Source organism: Columba livia, chromosome Z (genome assembly GCF_036013475.1).
Source record: "Columba livia isolate bColLiv1 breed racing homer chromosome Z, bColLiv1.pat.W.v2, whole genome shotgun sequence".
NCBI lineage: Eukaryota > Metazoa > Chordata > Aves > Columbiformes > Columbidae > Columba > Columba livia.
In genome coordinates, this window is record NC_088642.1 from 38,405,798 (window position 1) to 38,426,162 (window position 20,365).

Here is a 20,365-nt window from a genome sequence, read left to right on the forward strand (position 1 = left end):
CGCAGGGAGCTGCAAGCGCCCCCGCCCGTGCGCCGCGGGCCTCCGCCGCTGGGGGGAGTCGGGGCGCTTCCGAACGGCGCGACGCGGGCCCGGCCTCGCGGCTCCGGCGGCGGAGCGGCCGTGAGGCCGCTGTCGCCCCGGCAACGCCTGCGGGGCGGGGGCGGTGGGAGCGCCCTCCCCCCGGAGGAGGCCCGGGACACGCGCGCGCCCCGCCCCTCCCGCGGGAGCGCTCACCTGCGCGCGCTGCGGGGCGCCGCGGCTGCTGGCGGCGCGTGGGTGGCGGCGAGCGCCGCCTCGTTGGCGCCTCCTCCGCGGAGCTGCCGCTTCCTGGCGGCGAAGCGCGGGGTCCGTGCCCGCCCGCCGCGCGCCCTTGCCCGCCGCGGCAGCGCCGCCGTGCACTGGCGGACCCGGCGCGGCCGCCGCCAGCGCGGTTCCGGCAGAGGGGGGTGAAGGGCGAAGCAGAGCAGAGCGGAGTCTCCTTCCCGTCTGCGGAACAGCCGCCCGCGTTTCGCTGGCTCATGCAACGCTTGAGCGTACGGTTGCGGTCTGCAGAACGATGCGGCCGGTCCCCCCGCGCAGCCGGTGCCGGGCATGCCTCGAGGCATGCGAGCCGAGCCCCACCGCGCGGGAAAGTGGGGAAGGAGTTTTATTTTACATTTAAATTACTTGTCATATTGTTTTCCGTGGCAGACGGAAACTCATCCGTACACAGCCCGCGTAAACACTATCGTAGCATCCGGCGCCGAAATGGTTACGTGTAGCAGTAAGGCTGCGCAGAGAACACTCCGATGTCTCAGTAATTCAATTAGTCAGGTTTCCAGAAGGTGGGGTTGGGTATTTTTTTGGCATGGAGGAGGAGAAGCCTGGGACGACACCTCCTTTCTCGTCTTGCAGGCCAATCAGGTCGAGGTGTAAAAAAAAAAAAAGGCAATCTATAAGCAAACAGCAGGCTGTCCCCTGACTGGCTGCGCTGGCAAATCTCTCCCCCCCCGCCTTTCCCAAGTAAACTGCATGCAAAAATCCCACATGATCAAGCAGCCACGGCCGTGCTGCGAACTGGCTGCCTGCACCTCCTCCTCGCCTTCATCCCTCACACACACCGGTGCCAGATCCCGCCTCGGACACACGCATGTACATGTATGTATGCGTGTATACCTCTATATACCGCGTATGTATCTCTGCGGCTGCTTGTCGCACTCACGCATGCACAGAGACAACCCAGCACGCCAGGCTCCTAGCTCTTCCAGGCTGCTGATGTCGGATTTACACGCAGTGAAGGGACCGGTCATTGCAAAAGGGGGCGTGACTGCTTAAAGATTTTTTTTTTTTCCTCCCATAAAGCTTTTTTTTTTTTCGAAACTGACTTTTGCCCCTCCAATCCTCGTCGCTCTCTACAATCCCTCCCTGCCTGCCGCTGTATTCAAGTTTATTTATTTGCCTGCTGGCCTAGTATATTTTTCCTTACTGCTCTTGCTGCTGCTTCAGACGCAAAAACAGCTGTTGGGGAAGACCGAGGGAAGAACTGAGGGCTTTTTTCTTCAGTCACCTTATGTAGTCATCTAAGGGGTGGATTCTTTTTTCTCTCTGGCGTTCCTGTTCAAACTGTTTTGTCCTTCCGCAGAAGTTGATGTTCCCGGGACTGGGCCCTGTTTTACCACAGAGAGGCTCCGGGAGGCTGAAGCTGGAGACTTCTGCACCTCGTCGTACCGCGTCGTTCGTCTCCCAAGCTGGAGAGACCAGCCAAGACCAGCATCATCAGCGGAATTCGCAAGCTTGATTTACCACTTCTCAGAGGTTTTGCTTTTTTCCACGCCCTCTCATAAAACAATTTTTTATTTCCATCTCCTTGGTTTCCACGCCGCAATATTTCTTGGATTGGCCGTTGTTTTTTTTTTTTTTTTCTGCCCGCACCTTTTTTTTTTTTTTTTCTTTCCGCTTTTGCTGTTGCTCAGTCCTTGGTGCATCCACCGCCCAGGAACAGGAAGGACAAGAAAACCACTTCACAAAGTCTCCTTCAAGACACTCTGTGCTGCAGGACAGGCTCCCCAACTCCATCAGCGCAGCAAACAAAACTCCTCAGGGCTTTTGCTTCTCCCCCACCTTTTTTTTTTTTTTTTTTTTTTTTTTTTTTGGTGTGTGTGTGTGTTTTGTTTTTCATTTGCAGGGGGAGGAGGGCCAGGAAGGAAGACACAAACTTTGTACTTTAAGATCTGCTGGTACTTCTCGCCCCTCTCCCAACCAGCGGCCTTTAACATACTACCAGGACCCCCCGTGGGTTGCCAGGGGGAAGATCTTCTTCCCATCCTCCCTGCTTTTCTCCTCCTCTCTCCTTTCATCGCCGCGCACCGCCACTGAGCCGCGGGGCCGCGCACCCAGCGCCGCCGCGGCCGCTTACAGGGGGCGGAGGAGCGGCGCCCCTCGCCCGCCGCGCCGGCGGGCCGGTGTATGTCGTGCCGTGGGCTCCGCACGGGACTCTCAGTGAATGCGCACCGCCCGCCGCTTGCCGCCGCTGCCCGCCTCGGCCCCCACCCACCCCTGCCGGGGTGAGGCTCTCTGAGGGACCGCGGATCGCGCCTCCCTGCCAGCTGCCCGTCTGCGGCTGCAGGCGCCCTCCGCTCGCTGCAGCGCGGCACGCCGCGGAGCCCACCCGCCTCTGCGCCTCGCTATTTATTTATCCCCACACCTCCCGCGCCGCGGCTCGGTCCCGACTGCTCCCCCCTTTTTTTTCTTCCACCTTTCTTCATTTTTTCCACATCCCGTCTCGCCGCCGGCCGGGCGCGATGCTGCACGTGGAGATGCTGCTGCTGGCGGTCGCGGCGCTGTGGGTGTGCGTGCGCGGGCAGGAGCCCGGCGCCAAGGCGGTGGCCGACCGCTACGCCGTCTACTGGAACAGCACCAACCCCAGGTACGCGGGGCGGCCGCGGGTGCGAACCGGCGGCAGGCTGGGGGCTCGGCGGGCGGGGAGCAGCGCCCTAGCGCTGGCGTCTCTTGCCTAGCGCCTGTAGAAACTCCCCCGGCTGCAAGGTGGGGTGGAAAACTTCATTTTTTGGAGGGTTAGGGCTATAGGCAGCGACGGCGTGGCGGGTGCTGGTGGTATTTTTCTCGCCCTCCCCAGCCCAGCGCTGCACCAGGCTAGACGCTTCCCCGGGCTCGGCCACCGCCGTCCGTGGGCGCCGGGCGGATGCACCCTCGGTGCGGTGTGGGCTCCCCTCGCAGCGCGGCGACCCACGGCCGAGCCTGCTCCAGGAGTTTGGGTGGGATGAGGGGCCACAGGTAGCGGCCCCCGGCTGTGCCCCGGCAGGCTCCTGCGGCAGGCGGGCGCGGCCGCTAGCCGCCCGCCGGTAGCGGGGATCCGGGCCTGGGCAGAGAGGCGGGGGTCTCATTCCCCGGCGGGATGGAGCGGGGAGGCCGGTCCCGGCTTCGCGGCAGCCCTAGGCGGGATCGTTGTCGGGCGGTAGCCGCGGCGGAGGGGTGCCTTTCCCCTTGCCGTACCCTACCTTGCCTTGCCCTGCAGTGCCCGCCCGGCGCGGGGCTCTCCCGGGCAGGCCAGAGGCAGCCTTGACGAGGCGAGGTAGGTACGCCGTCCCGGGCGGAGGGCATGCGGGTGCCAGCGGGGACAGGACGGCAAGTTGCCCGTGTCTCCGTCGGGGCTGAGCGGGGACACAGCCTCCCCGCTTCCCTCGCGCCGAGGCGCGCCAGAGGGTTTCTGACAGTAGGCTTTGCATGCACTTGAACGAACCTTCCACTGGAAGGGGAGGTTTCATTTAATTTTTCTGGAGTTTTCCATCGTGTTTAACATCAGCACATATCAGCCTTGTTCCAAATGGTATCCATGTGTTTGGATAAAAAGTCATCTGGTATTAAATTTTCTGCCTTGTTAAAGTGCGTTTGAGCAGACTTACTTTTTTAAAAAAACCCTGTCAAGCTGGTCTAAGTAAATTTGGGGACGTTTTATCTTAGGTTATCTCTTTTTTATGCTTCTCATACTGCTGTTTGGTCTGAGATTAGCACATTGATTTTTGTCACAGGTCATGTTTTTTAATAGATCTGTATTGCCTGCAGAAAACTCCTCTACTCGGTATTCCAGAGCGGCTTCAAAATAGGTGATGCAGAAGTTAACGGGCAGAATTTTCAAGTGCCCAGAGTTAGCTAGTCTGTCCAGCACTTTAATACTGTGTTTCTGGTAACAATGCCTCAGCAATAAATAGTTGGCACAAAAAGTATGAGACAAAGAGGATTTATACAAAGTAACAATCATGCTTGGGAATTAGAACATCTGTAATTTTCAAATGCCTATCTCTACATTTTCTTCTTTCTACATGTGCAACTTGAAAAAAACTGCCTAGCATAATAAGAAGAAAAGTTGCATCTCACATCACACATCAAAGAACACATGTCCCAAAAATTAGCTTGTCTCTCAAAACCAGAGTTTTTTCTCTTTTTTTGTTAGGCAAAATGAAATCTAACTGCTAGGAAAAAAAAAAAAAAGTGATATTCGCAAATCCCACTGGGCAGAAGGATTGTTGAAATAAATAGGTTTAACTAAGTGTGCATGTTGCTGGCATAACAGCTAAAATACTTCAAAAATAACCTTACATTCAAGATTTTTCACTTCTCATGTGTGTAGTAAGCTAACACAATAGCTGCACATGGGTAAAGACAGTTGCAGGTATAAGCAACACTTACCTAGTCAGCAGGTATTGCGCATTGAATGGATTTGTAAGAATTCTAGGAAATTTAATTTTATTTTATTACTCTTAATGAAATCTCGTCATAGTCCAACATTAAACATCAGCAGACTGCAAAGAAAACTTATTTTTGTTATTTTTGCACACACTACAGGAGGGGTTAATCGTGACATGTTTCTAAACCTTCGCATTTAAAAACAAACATTACTTCTTTTCTTAAAATATTCAGTGTTCTCACAATGAAAGTATCTATTTGGACATGTGATATTTATCTGTGAGTTAAAAATATGAGAAAGAGCAGGGTGCAGATGTATTTCTCCTTTGTTTTATACAGTGTGCCAGTTTTTGTGTGCTTTCCAAGTTACACGATCGTTGCAGAAAAACAGGCAAACACCTGAATGGTAGGTGTAAGAGACCCAGAGAAAAGAAAACACTTCTGTTTTGGATTTGTTTTGTCAGAATCTAAGCTAAAGGCAAAATTCACTTCGGTTATAAAAATTTTTACAGCAGTTAACAACATTTCAGGAGTAACTTTGCAGTGATTTATATGCTTCCAGAGATAGACAAGGAGATGAACAATCTGTTTTTCATACACTAGAAGTAAGTAGGGATTTTTACTTAGTGATAACCATTTGAAATTAGAAGATAAAATATAATTATTTAAACACAAATGACACCCTTGTGCTTTTGTTTACGCCTTTATTGTATTGATTCAGAATTAACAAACTGTTGTAGAACTAATTAATTAACTTTAAAAATGAAATGTTAATAATTTTAATAGTGACTAAAGGCACTCTAAGGTTTCATTAAAAAAACTGAAGAATTCAATAATGATTGTACTCTCAGATATGGTGGTGTTTATGTTTTTAGTATAAAACTTCAGCAATTTATTGAAATACATAAAGATGTCATCTGTATTAGAAGACTCATTAGTAAATAGATGGGTGTTCCAATGGATAAGTGCTCCTAGGGTGAACAATATTTTGGTAAATAAAAAATCCTACGAGTTCATATTACATTTCTTGGTTAGTTGCCAAAGTTCTGCTAGAACAATTAAAAATGTTCTATGATCATTATTATTAGTATGTATGAGTAACAAAGTTGTACATTCTTACAGAGCCTAAGTCTGTTCTTAGAATTTTTTTAAGTATTCATGTACCTTATTTTTGTTTTGTATATAATTATCAACATACATGAAATACCATACATGTTGTAGTCTAATTCTACATGAGAATATGTTTACGTATTAGGATTTTGAAGGATAACAAAATAAGGTTTTATGTTCCTTTGTTTATGTTCAAATAAGCTTGAAAATGTGTTGTAATATTTTCATTATTTATGTACACTTAGAATTAATTGTACATACATTCTAATTATCACCTTAAAGTGCATTAGTCTTTCAGCACTGTTTGCATATGTGTTCTTATATGGACAGAAACGGATTATTGTCAAAGAATAATATTCTGAATCCAACACTTAAAATAGTTTGGGGAGGTTGTTTTGTAATGGAGTATATTCGTTAAATCCTGATTACTAGTGTACTTGTAATTAGAATTCAGCCAAAATGTCGTGTACCTGGGCCAAATTTTGAAGCGGTCTACTTGCTTAGTGCTTGCTACTGCTTTTAATCTTGTCAGTTCAAGCTGAGCTGCTTGAGGTAATAATTGCTACATTTTTCTGCTTACAAGATTGTGCTTCAAGATTGTGGTTTATATCTAGGTATTAATATTTCTCTGTAAGTTTTTCAGTGGCAGGTTGTGTAGCTTCATAAGTTGTTACTAGTTTCAAGGTGGTTAAAAATACTTGCATTTCAAGTCTAGTTTCTCTTCATATATAGAGGCCAAACCCTGTAGTCTCATGAAAGCAAATTTTTTTTACTAGGAGTATTATTGGATTTGGCTGTATCTTATACAAGAAAATTTTGTATAAGGTTACATCTACAAGAGAATTGTTATAAAGACACGGGATGCTGATATTTTTTCTGTTTGTGTATTTATGTGGATAATACAATCAAGAAATCAGATGATAGAGAATTTAGATGCTGAAAAATAATTCCAACTTCAACTGATTAGTTCCCATAATTAAGCTGGATACCACAATTTGATCAATATTGCTAGAGGTTTTTTTTTTAAGATAGACACTTGGGAGTAGTGAACTGAAAAATGAATAGATGCTTCTGAAAATTCTGTGCATAGGCGAGATTTTCACAATCTGGATGTCTTAGATGTAGGTGAATTTTGTAGCTGAGTATTTTAGGCACTGATTCAGAGAAGCATCTGACTTCCCTGAAGTGCATACTGACACACTTAAGTTCTGTTACAGATGTGTGGATGAATGGATGTGTACTTAAGTGCCTCCCTGAACCAGACAAATGCATAGACTTAGTTTTGCGAAGCTCTCACAGTGCCTGCTTGTGCACGCCTGGCACTTCTCAGGAGTACACCGGCTGGCTGGATGTCTGAGTGTCCAACCATTCGTTTATATGGGTTTGCAGATTTCACCAGGGCATGTTGGTTATATATGTTGAAGTCATGTGGCTTTTTTTTGTTTGGTTTGGCTTTTCTCTTTTTTTTCTTTTTTTTTTTTTTTTCCCCATCCAGAAATAGTTTTGCCTGTGTGTAGTGATGAAGGAAAACATGCAGAAATGGTTGTAATAGGAAGAAGGCAGTTACACACTGCTCTGAAAGCTGAAGAAATCTCTGACTGATGTCTTGTAATTAAAAGATCAGTAGTAGAGCCTTCAATTTCTTACATCTATTTTCTGTGCTTTTAATTATTTCACTAACACCTTGTGTCTCCAAAACAATATCGGTGTTTATTTTAAAAGTGGATGGGGTTTGAAACAGTTTGAGACATGCTATGGAAAAAATACACAAAGAACAATAGTTTCACTGGTGTCCTCCCCAGTATGAAAGGCACCTTGTTAAGTGGTACATTGTCTTCACGAAATGTTCCTTATTAAATCGTTCCTAAATGCGCATAGTGACGACAGTTAACTGCATTCTTTCTGCTAGCCCTATATCCTTTTAGAGAGGAACAGATAAAGATGAGCCTTCCTTTCTCTCCCCTGTTGCTATGATCCCAGCAATCTACCAGCTTCATGCTGGGCAAAGAAAATGAATGAATGCAATTAGTCCTTCAGGAGTCATGGTTTTTGTGGTCATGTAGGGAGGGATATGTAATATATATACATTGGTATGCAAATATATATGCGTTTCGATGTATGTGTATGTAGACTTATGTATATATATGCACATATATACATATATATGTGTGCATTGAAGTGTGTCATTAGAAGGTGACGTGATACACAGTAAATTGTGAAGCTTGTGTGAGAAAAAATGTCTCTGAAAATGAAATTTTGTAATTGCTGGACTATTAACTGTTTAGAGAATGATTAGCTTTACACACTAATTCCTGGGTCACATCTTCCAGCTAAGATATTTTGTTTTAAAATTGAAAATAGTAATTAAAAAAAAATTAGAATCTATGGTTTAGTTCTTGGCCATCTTCACATTGTGCTGTTTCTTTGCACGCTTGTAGTACCTGTATCAGTAGGTAAGCAGGTTGATAAGCAAGCATTCAGGCACACAGATGTATAATGCAAGAGAGAAAATTACAGGGATATGCTTTGAGAACTCTCTGAGCTTATTAGAGTACCTTGTTACTGCTTCTTCATAAACCAGACTGTTGCTGGGCGGAGTAGTGCATTGTTGAAATATTAGACACTAAGAATGTGCCTAAAGAAGGCTGGTACTTTGGATCGACTTAGAGAAGATGCAAAGACGCCAAATTTCCTGGCAAAAGCATGAGTAGACAGCAGTTTATCCATAGCTGTAAGATACACCTCACTTGCTTTGGTTCACTGGTGGTTTTTTGTTTTTGTTTTAGCGTGTTTTTTTTTCTTTTCCAAATTTTTAAAATGCAATTAGAAGTATTTTGGAACTGGGATTTTCTTCCAATAACACTTCTTGCTCAGCTATCCAGTTCTGAGCATTGTCTTTGAAAAAAATGTCTTTAGTCGCATGAGTAATCTGATCTTCCAGTGTTTCTGAATGGTGTAATTCACTGTTGAGAATAAAGGGCCCTGTTTTAGTTAAGTTTTCGTTGAACTTGTGCTTAAAATTTAGTCAGCAGCACACCAACGTAATGAAATGGAAACGTTTGGTTTAAAATAAACAGACACGTTACTGAAATTGCTTTCTGGTGGTATTACAGTTATTGTGAGTAAGCCCTACTGTAGTGTACTTCAGCGTAGCTGAATGGAGGAACAGAATCCTTCACGTGTTAAGTCTTCCCTGCATTTTTACATTCTCCCTATTCATTGTAGTCTCTACAGGCTAGATTATAGTTGAGCTCATTTTAAATGGTGGGTATTATTTTATAGTATGCAAACATGTATAGATGTCTGAAATCCTCTTTTTTTTTTTAAGAAACCGAGCAGAGATTCTTACATTACAAACCCAGAATTTCCCAGTCCTACACTTTTTTTTTAAAATAATTTTTGTTAAAATAAAGTATTTGAAAATATATTTAAAAGGATGCTGTTTTGTGAGGACTGAGGTTGTATTTCACTCCTGTAGAATGCCAAGGTTTCCAATAAAATACATCCCCCACTTTTCTTTTCTTCCTCTATTTCTTCATCTGAGGAAACATCCTTCATATTTTACTGTTGACAGGTTGATGAAAATACATTGTTAGGTCCTAGTTCTATGGAGGAAAAAAAAAAATTTGTTTATTTTTGACTGCTGCAAAATGTAGAGAAATTGCTTGATGCCCATGTGCTCTTAGCTGGTATGCTATGCATTTTATGGCCATTTTTCTTATTAGATGCATGACCACTAAAATGCTGTCAAAAGAAAAATCAGCTAACAAGATACACAAGAGCCCTGTTAATTAGCAAGATCTGTTTGAATTGCTAATACCAATTTATAGCAAATTCTTCAGGTTCGACACTTTTACTTGAAAAGCCTAGAAAATAACAATTCATATTTTCACTTGCATTGTAATCTGGTGGAAGAATTTACCTATTCAGGCTAATGTGTGGTGTGGAAAAAGGGATCTCAGGCTGACAAAACCTGTAGGTAGAGTATTAGTAATTTTTACTTTGTTCATTTTCTTATCCATCATTAAATCAGTGTATTAATCTAAGGAAGAACTATTCTACAGTAATATCTGCAATATAAAATTTTACTTCACGTTTGTCACTGAATAACTTTGTATTTTTTGTTTGTTTTCTCTGAACTCTTGAAGCACCATCTTATTTGATAGACACCATTTTTAGTTTTTGATGACAATAATTAAATGGTTCTGGAGCGTAGAGAAGGAAGGAGTGATTTGTTTGTGAATCATCCTGTGAGGCAAAAGAAAAGAGTAGAAGATACGTTCACTTTGACTCTGATCATCCTCTGCTGAAGTATCTTTATTCCATTCTTGAAGACGAATTTGGCCTTGCAAATTTTAACATAATTTATTTTTTTTTCCATAATTAATGTTAGCTGTGTAGCCCTAACATTCTTTATTTGTTGAAATAGTACAGTTTTTTCTCTCCAAAATTATTTTATTTTTTTGCTTGGAGGTTGATGCTGGCCAGTGACAAGCATATACACATTGTGTGAGTTGTTCACCAGTAGTACCTGAGCGCTATGGCCTTTCGCTAGTGGGTAGCAATAAAGCACTACTTCTTTTTTCTTTTGTAACTTTAAAATAGTATTTTTCGTATTCATGTTACAGTTCAGGAGAAATTCCTTCTCTCTACAGACATTGAAATCACATTATCTTTCCACACAGGGAATTGCTAATAAATATATATATTATTTTTATTATTATACTAATACTGCACATATGTTTTTTAATTGTCATTTTTACATTTGTTTTGATTTAGTAAATAAAATTGAGTACCTTATCTCAGTCTGTGCCTTTGAAACTGGAGCTGGATACACTCTAAATATTTTAATCAAAACTAAACAAAAATTACCAATTTTCTCAATGTCTAATATTTTATTGTTTTGGTAGTGCTGTGTAAATAAAATACAGATGTATTTTTTTGTGAGGAGACAGAAGAAGTATTTTTCTTTACTTACTGGTAGATTTGATAATGATCTTTGTAGTGCAGTTATCAGTCTGCAACACTAGTTTATCTGCGTTAGGTAAAGACTGCTTGCAGCTTTAATGATGTTGAGTCCTCTGGAATTGTTAGAAGTTGTTGCAAGGAAAGTTGCTAATTAATGTTGTTGATGAGCAGAAAAAACAGCTGACTTTTTTTTTTTTTTTTCCTTACTTTAGTTGATGTCTAATCAGATTAAAAAAAAAAATAGTTATTTATTCATACAGACAAGGCATTTGGTGAGCAGAAGTTAACAAAGTAGGAGCTATCAATCCTGCTCTCTTTCCTATTGTTTCCAGAAAAGAAGGAAATAAAGAGAGACTCTGGAATTTGAAAGTATTGACCTTCTGACATGCACACACAGCATGGTCACATAAAGTGCCTTAAGCCACCATAATGGCAAACTGCATTTTTGAAGTTACTGATATGAGAGCCAGCTGGATGGGGGATGGAGAGTCAACATTGATTCTGCAGCTATTTGCAAGTTACTACTTTAGAGCCAGACAACTTCACTTTTATATTCCCAAACTTACCACTTAGCAATAATGTTGCTTTGTTCAGCTTAGCCAGAGATTTGTGACTGCTACATAGACTTAGAACCGTTTGGTCCAGAATTGTATGGTCATTCTTCATAGAGATCTGCTTCACAGAGTAATTTCATTCATCTGGTGGTGGGGGAGGGATGAGAAACAGTAAAGGGACATTCAGATATAGCATTCTTTAAGGAAAATGTGCATCCACATTAGCTAGTCAGCTTTTTAAAGAATTTTATAGATGAAGGCGGAGATTCAGATCGAATAGTTAAAAGCCAATTCAGACCTGTGCCTTGAGACTACATCTGACCTCCTGGATAGGCTCTCTATGTGTAGTCTGGAAAAGACCTAATATTTTATGTACTGCAAGTGCTCTGCCCACTTTTCCCTGCCTTTTTTTTTTTTAATTTGTTTACAGATATTGTTCTGATACACTTACACATCTTTTTGCAGTTCTCTTGGGGCTTAGTTTATTAAAAATTAGTGATCCATCACTAAGCAGGGTACAGTACAAATACTTGTGCTCCAAAAGGGAGGTTTTGTGCCAAACCAGAAGAAATAATAGGGATGTAAAAGCTGCCAAAAAGTGTGTCTCCCAATTGCTAATTAATCAGGCGAAAAAGCACCTCAGCAACTACAGTAGAATGTGGAACAGTTTAATGTAAATATGCCATAAAGACATGTTAAGGGAGCATAGTATTTTTTTAATTTTAGCTATGTATTAAAATAAAAGGCAACTATGTGCCAGAGTTGGTGGGGATTTTTTTTTACGTTGATGATATTGTCAGTGGATAGACATCTTTCAAAAAACCTCATGCTACTCTTGAACAAAAAAAATTACCATTTTGTCTATTTATTTTTTTCTGTCTGTTTTCAAGGTGGTGCTCATTAATAATAAATAATATCTGTAGTCAAGAAGCAAAACTTTAGAAAAGGTAGTTTTAAAAACTCACACCTTTAGTTATCTGGGTTACAAGGTATAGGAGATAAAGAACCATTGCTGTGAATATCTGGTATCCAAAGCTGCCAATCACTTTTGGCACAGCTCCCATCATGGTCGCTGTGCCCATAATTAAATGCCTGTCATTAGTGTATTTTTCCATAACATTTACAATGGAAAAGGCAAGGGGTCCTTGCAGAGCTATGGCTGTCAGGGGAACAATAAAAACTAATTACACACTCTGCTGTCACCATTGTCAGCTCTGCTTTTGGGGGGAAAGAACATGGAAAGTGTGTGCCTAATAATTTTATATATAAAATTACATATATACAATACCCAATTGGGGAAACTCAGTCGTAGTGAAGTGACATTTACTTGGAAGTTTATTATTCCTGCTTTCAAAAGATCTTAATTTTAGGATTGTATTTTTCCCTTCACTTATGCCTAAGTTCCATACACTTTTCCCTTTGCATTTCAGTCACTTTTGCCTTTCTCTCTTTCTGTCTTATGCACTTTCTGGTGAACTGAGTCTTCCAATAAAATTGCTGGGATCAAAGCTGGTATTTGCCTGCATTTATTAAGTGGGTGCAAATCATCTTATCCTTTGTATGCTTTTGTTTTTGTCCTGCATAGTAAACTGAGTTAAAAAAAAAGCTGAATGAAAGCATCTAGTTTGCATGTTCACCTTTTTTCTGTTCTCAGCCCATGGTGTGCAGGTCATCTTCAGTGAAATCAGGTTAAGATTTTTGAGTACTGATAGCAGCTTTGGTGAAATATGTGCCAGTTCTATTTATCAGTGCACATATATTTCCAAATGCAAGCATAAGTGCATAATTGCAGAGTGAATGATTGTGAATGCTCTCCTTAAAGACATTGAAGGAGTGAAGTTGTACCTTCACGGCAGTATTTACTGATTTTTTTTTTTGTAGCCTGTAAAATTTCTTTAAGCATTTTTTTTTAGTCCACTGATTAAAAAAAAAAAAAAAGAGTAGATCCTCAGAACCAGAATTTTGAATATATTTAGGTACCTAGATTTGCAGACATGACCCCTGTGGGATTTTTGAGACTGCTTGGTGCCTAACTGTCTTAGATTTTATTTTTGCTTTTTTATACCCTTAGGTACTCAAACACCTTTCAAAAAATAGTCCCTAAAGCTGATTAAGGAACGTAGTTTGAATAAATATCCTAGTTTTTAAAAGTTGCTGATGTCAGTAAGCGTTCGTGTGTACTAATGAGGAATGGAAGTCCATCTATTTATTTGAATTATATGCCTCAACTGATACTACAGGATCTAATTTGAGTATTTTTTTCTTATTTGTTTTCTTTTTTTTTTTTTTTTTTAATATACCATCTTTTGATGCTTTTTTTGGAGTATTTTTGGCAGTGTTCAGATCCAACTCTCTTGAAATAGAAAAGATTCTCCCAGTGCTTTGGATGGGAGTTGATTTAGGTCTTGGATTGATGACTTTATGGTGTAGTTAATGAATAAGAGTTTCAGTAGTTAGTCTTGCTGGTTTTTGTGAGGCCACGCAATCTGCATGCATCGCATCTAGTGAGAAGTCACAGCAGCATGGGATTATATATCCCTGTGGGTGCTTGTCTGATTGGGTCCAAATAAGTCCTATACTAAGATTTTTTTAACAGTTTTTGCAAAGTTTCGACCTTCACCTTTTGGGGGCTGAGGGGTGCCAAAGTTTAAGTAGTAGTTGCTTTGCTGTCAGCAGTTTCAAAAGTGAGAATTGCTTATCGTTCATGATTAGCAGATAGGCATTGGTGAAACTCTGAGGTGTTGGATGCCTTATACAGTGGAGAACAATTTGATATGTGCCAAAAAAAAAGTCAGTTATTTAAGATCATGAAGGTAAAATTAATCAGATATAGTAGTATACCACTGGGATACAGGTTATGTATTTTCTAAAGCATTATATGCAATATACCGTGCTCTTCTAGATAAGATATCTGTTAAAGACAAGATGGATCCTGTGATCCTAGGATAGAATTGTTTGCTCACTGAAATAATTGAAACACTGTATTCAGGAAAGAAGTCTTTGTTTTCTAGAAAATAGAGAAATAATCTTCAAAAAAGAAGTCCGTACTTTGCTGTAAAATGCTGCTTCTCTTTGCAAAGGTAAACTATTTAATAGATATACCATGTAATTTTACCTTTTCACCAAAATGGTGAGCAGAAATTCTTGTCGTGTGGTGTGTCAGTGTATTTTGAGGTTGCTGGGAGTATGAGAAAGCAATTTTTCTTGAAGCATCTTTTTTTTAATGGAGTATCCAGTATTAAATTTTTCTTTATTTTAGTGGACTTGATAATATCTAGTGGCTATGACATACAATATCATGAGAGGAAGACACATCTTTCAGGAAATATGGCACATACTGAGAAGACAGATGGTGGTGAAATAAACCTCTTTTTCTTTAAATTGAGTCTCACAAAAAAAAGATCAAGTTCTAATTCTTTAATTATATCCATTGTGCATACATTTGAAATTTGATCAGGTTTTGTAGTCTCTGTGTTGGTATATCCAGTTGTATGATACTGAGCCCAGTTTCATGTTACTTGTATGTATTTGTAGAGAGTTGCCTGCAAGGTTCCTGAAATCTTTGAAATCTTCTGTGAAGTTAATTTTAAAAATATATTTCAAAAATGTCCTGTAAATATTTAATAGCTTTTAATATAGAGTTCACAAATGCTGTGGAATGAGTCCACAATTTTGCATAGAACATGGGTCTTAAACAGTCCTCAGAACAAACTAAATCTACGAAAATACTAGGAACACTTACTGCAGAGAACATGATCATTTTGTAACAGGCTTATTAGCATAATCCTCACTTAAAAACTGAAATATACATCAGTCTCTTAAAAATTAGTACAAAAGTTGTATTGTAGATTGAAACTTCACTAGCAGAAATTCCGTACATTTGTTACGTGTTCCAAGAGTATAAAGAGATTCTTCATTAAAATAAAACAAAATAAAAAGAGTGTTGTTATTTGCAGTATCTGTAATCAAGGTGTTATAAAATTTCTCATTAAGGTTAAGATTCACATTATCATAACAAGTGACAGTGTGGGTGAAGAAGCAAAATTAATTAGAGAGGTAGATCATACTTGTTTCTCATTATATCTTGGCTATTCATTGCATCCAAATTCCGAGCAAATCCTTTCTCTGTATCTCAGTTATATAAAACTCACGTGCGGATAACACTCTATGAAAAAAACCTCCATATTCTCTGTTTCTAGTCTGAAGCACAATACTTGGCTCTTTTTTTTCTAAAAAATAAGTTTTCTTAGTGATTTACAGCATCACTTTAATGTTACTTTTTTAGACCATGTCTCTGATTGAACTACATTTTATAGCTTACTGTAAAAAGAAATCTCCATTTTCCATTTTTCATACTAGCTCTCTTGATTTAGTGCTGATATAATGGCCTTCTTCAGAACAAAGCATTTGGAAGCATTTCATAAGCACTTTATTTTAGGTGTAGAGTTTGGAGCTAATATATTATTACTGATGAAAGCAATTCTGCCTTTGTAACTTATGTGAGTAAATCAGACTGTTGCAGTGCCCAATTAGGATTTCTGTACTGTTATTTTCTTATGTATGACAAAGGAATGATTGCATCTTCTTTGCATTTGTGTGGTTATTTTCCTTTTAAAAATAGTATAGTGAATGCCTAGACTTGATTTTTAGATCAGAATTAGTATCAGGTGGGTTTAGCCCAATGTTCTTGAATTATCTGTTTTCTTTCATATTCAGCCCTACCCTTAAGACAAAATATCCTCTACTTTCCACACTGTAATGAACATGTCAGAGACAAACCAAATCTCTTGGTGGCGTCTTAGTCCTAGAAGTATGGTGATGTACATGGGTGAAAAAGTTCTGTGGTTTTCAGTTAAACGTGCTAGAGATAGTATTGTTATCTGTGATTCCTGTTAATTATGATGTTCCTCATGGGTTTGATCTGAGAAACATTCCCAGCTTTGAGACAGAAAAGAAATAATTATATTTTTAAAAATAAGTTTTTAAGTTTTAGAGAGAACTTTTCCTTCACTCTACTTATAGTGGTCCACATCACTGCAGAAATATTCTTATTTAAATAATATGTCAGAAGCAAGAGTAGTGCTTACACAAATATGGGTTGTCAGTTGAGAAATTACCTGAGTAACACAGAATATCCTGATTTATGATAGTGTGGGATTACTAGTTACCTTTTTTGCAGTATTCCATAATAAGTGATCAAGAATGGATTGTAAGAAGTATTCTGCAATATTTATTTAACCAAGAGTGAAGGAAATAGTGTGTTAACACACACTGACCAGATGCTGTGCTATGTTTACATGGAATTCCCATTCACTTTACTGAATCATTGCGATATTATTCTATTTACTAAGTTGCAGTACTAGAAGAGAATAAAGCAAGTATTGCCTGTTCAGTCAACGGTACTTCACTGTGCTCCTCTCTACATTCCCTTTTGCTCCTCTCTACATTTCAAAAACATTATTAGTAATGCTAAGCTATTTAAAAAAACAGAACACTATTAAATCTCTCTAAAAATATATTTAACATTTACCAGTTCTGGAAAGCCCATTTTACATTTTATTTTGGTTGTTGTTTACTGATTGCTTTTTCCTCTAAAAGACTTTGGTTCCATCTTAGATACTGTTTCAGGCATTGTTACATATTTATATTTTAGGTGCTTCAGCTTATTTATCCATATATTAACATTCTCACCCTGCACATGGAGTTAGGAGAAGGTAATATGAAAGATCATAGAATCATAGAATATCCTGAGTTGGAAGGTATCCATAAGGATCATCGAGTTCAGCTCCTATCCATGCATATGACAACCCCACAGTTCATACCATGCATCTGAGAGTATTGTCCAGTCTTTTCTTGAATACCACCAGGCTTGGGGCCGTGACTGCCTCCCTGGGGAGCCTGTTCCTGTGCTCCACCACCTTCTGGCTGAAGAACCTTTTCCTAATGCACAGCCTCCCCTGGCGCATCTTCCTGCCATTCCCCCAGGTTCTGTCATTAGTCACCAGAGAGAAGAGATTCTTCCTCCTCCCCTTGTGAGGAAGCTGTAGACCACAATGAGGTCTCCTCTCAGTCTCCTCTTTTGCAAGCTGAACAAACCAAGTGACTTTAGCTGCTCCTCATATGGCTTCCCGTCCAAATCCTTCAACAACTTAGTAGCCCTTTTCTGCACACCCTCCAGTAGCTTAATATCCTTTTTATCCTGTGTTGCCCAGACTTGCACATAACGCTCCAGGTGAGGCCGCACCAGTGCAGAGCAGAGCGGGACAATCACCTTCCTCACCCGGCTGGCAATGCTGTGCTGGATGCACACAGGACATGGGTGGACCTCTTGGCTGCCAGGGCACTGTTGGCTCATGCTCAACTTGCCATCAACCAGAACCCCCAGATCCCTCTCCGCAGAGCTGCTCTCCAGCATCTCATTCCCCAGTCTGTATGTACAGCCAGGGTTGCTGTGTCCCAGGTGCAAAATCTGGCACTTGCCCTTGTTGAAGTTCATGCGGTTGGTGATTGCCCAGTTCTCCAATTTGTCCAGATCCCTCTGCAGGGCCTCTCTGCCCTCGAGAGTGTCAACAGCTCCTCCCAATTTCATGTCATCAGTGAACTTAGTATTGCATCAAGTCCTGTATCTAAGTTATTTATAAAGACATTAAAGAGAGCTGGCCCTAAGGTGGATCCCTGTGGAACCTGCTAGTGACTGATCCCCAGCCTGACATAACCCCATTTACTAGAACCCTTTGAGCCCGGCCCGTCAGCCAATGGCTCACCCACTGCGTTGTGTGTTTACCCAGCTGTGTGCTGGACATCTTCTCCAGGAGGATACTGTGCGAGACAGTATCAAAGACTTTACTGAAATCCAAAAAGATCACATTGACAGGCTTCCCTTGATCAACTGGGTAGGTAAACTTGTTGCAGAAAGAAATTTTGTTAATCAGGACTTTCCCCTCATGAACGTGTGCTGGCTTGCATTGTCGTTCAGATGTTTTTCGATAACTCCCAGAATAATCTTCTCTGTGATTTTGACAGGCACAGAAGTGAGGCTGACGGACCTGTAGTTGCCAGGGTCATCCCTGTTGCCCTTTGTGTAGAGTGGGACAACATTTGCCAGCTTCCAGTCAGCCAGCTTCCAGATTCCCAGGGGTGTTGAAAAATCACAGAGAGAGGTCTTGCTATGACATCAGCCAGCATTTTAAGCACCTTTGGATGAATCCCATCAGGCCCCATCAACTTGTAGGGATCTAGCTGGAGCAGCAAATCCCATACAGGCTCCAGATTGGTTGAGGTTTATTGTTCACACAGCTATGGTTTTCTAACCCAGGGCTATGGGGGCACCCAGGTCCATCTTCTGTGTTGAAGACCAAGGTGAAGGCAGCATTAAACATCTCAGCTTTGTCTGTGTCCCTGTTAATAAGGCAATCATACTCATTGAGTAGTGGGCCAATGTTATTTCTAGTTTGTGTTTTGTCATTAATATATTTTAAAAAGCCTTTTTACTCCTGCACATTACTGGCCAGCTTCAACTCTGATTGAGCTTTGACAGTGCGAATTTCCTCCGTACAGCGGCGAGCAGTATCTCTGTAGTTCTCCCGTGTTGCCTGATCTTGCTTCCACTGACCGTGTAATTTCTCTTTTTCCCATATTACAAGAAGATCCCTGCTCAATCAAGCTTGCTTTTTCCCTCCTCTGCTAGATTTTTGGCATTTTGGAATTGCTTCCTCCTGTGCTTTTAGGAGGTAATACTTAAAAAATAACCGAAGATGGGTAAGAGAAATCTCTTACAAACTGATCTTAGTGTGAAGGAGCCTGTACTTATTTCCTTAGGACTGGGCAAACTCAACTTTATTCTTTTGAACTCTTTGGAAACAAGCATTTCTCAGGTACTAGGGAGTCTTGCCTCTGTTGCAGATGTATTTGTGTCTTTAATGATACTGGTTCTTTCTACCTATCTTTTGATGCTTATCAGCTCTCCTGTGTTCCCTTAAAGTGGGAGGAGTGGGATGGAAAGTAGCTGGGAATCCCATCTGATGTTACCAAATTTTAAAGATCAAGCAAATGCCATGACAATAATCCAACATTCTCAGATAAAGCAACTCAAATAATCAAAACTCCATGCATCTGAAAACTGAACATGTGAGGTGGAAAGGTGCATCTGTTCTGCTGTTGCATGCCCTTTAACACCAGGGCTGACAAAAAATGTGTTTTTCAAAAGATCCTGACACATCTGAAAGTAAAGCCGTAATATTTCCTGTTTTAACCGTGTCTTGTCAGACTCTTTGACTCAAAACTTTTAGTGGAGTCTAATATGAGAAAGCATATTCAGACAGGAGTCCAACCACTCTAAACAAAAAAACCCATGCAGCTGCCTTTCAGTTTTAACAGGTAAATAATGATTGTCAATCCAGTTGTACTTCACTGTCGGAAATGTGGTTTTGGGAAGGCTTTTTTTTTTTTTTTTTTTTTTTTTAATAATGTGGATGGTTATGGGGAGCAAGGGAAGACGCTGAAGAAGAAGGGGAGGAGTTTCTACAAATGACAACCTCAGTTGTCTTCCAGGACACTTCTTTTTATTTTGTTGGTTTTGCTGCAATTCTGCAAGGTTCTGGAAATAGACCATGGGCAGAATTACATCTTGCCCATGACCTAGTTCTTTAAAGTGAAAAATGTCATTTCTTAACCATTTTCCTATACTTTTTTTCTCTCAATAAGCTGAAAGTGTGTTACTTATGGTTTTTAAACATTAGACGGTTTTATCTGTGCAAAAAGGTGCATTGCTATAATTTATGGTCATGCTACAATCTGTGGTCATGCTTTGCCCTAGGTGTTGCAAAGAGAATGAGAGCTTTAAATAGTTGATGAGGTGGGTTTCTTTGCAAAGTTCACTTGCTTGGGTAACTTTAAATGAATTTGCATCTAGTAGCTGTCTGGTGTGTGATTTTAAAATTTTGCTAATCAGCTTCAGGGGAAAAAAATACTTTCTTAATTATATGTTGCTGATTACTCTTCAAACATAGGTTCTGGTATTGTTCAGTTTCCTCTATACCTTTCCTGTCCCC

General features: G+C 40.9%; 1 protein-coding gene across 3 annotated transcripts in view; it reads left to right on the forward strand.

Moving 5' to 3' along the window:
- The first annotated feature begins 967 nt into the window (after positions 1-967).
- Positions 968-20,365, forward strand: part of EFNA5 (ephrin A5) — a 220,782-nt gene continuing 201,384 nt past the window's right edge. For 2 of the 3 annotated variants that reach the window (XM_065045424.1, XM_065045426.1), the window contains exons 1-2: positions 968-1,137; positions 1,622-2,905. In XM_065045424.1, the coding sequence (XP_064901496.1) occupies positions 2,781-2,905 (125 nt within the window). In that variant the 5' untranslated portion in view covers positions 968-1,137; positions 1,622-2,780. Of the gene's footprint in view, positions 1,138-1,176; positions 2,906-20,365 lie in introns of those variants that run through there. The other variant, XM_065045425.1, reaches the window with a different exon arrangement.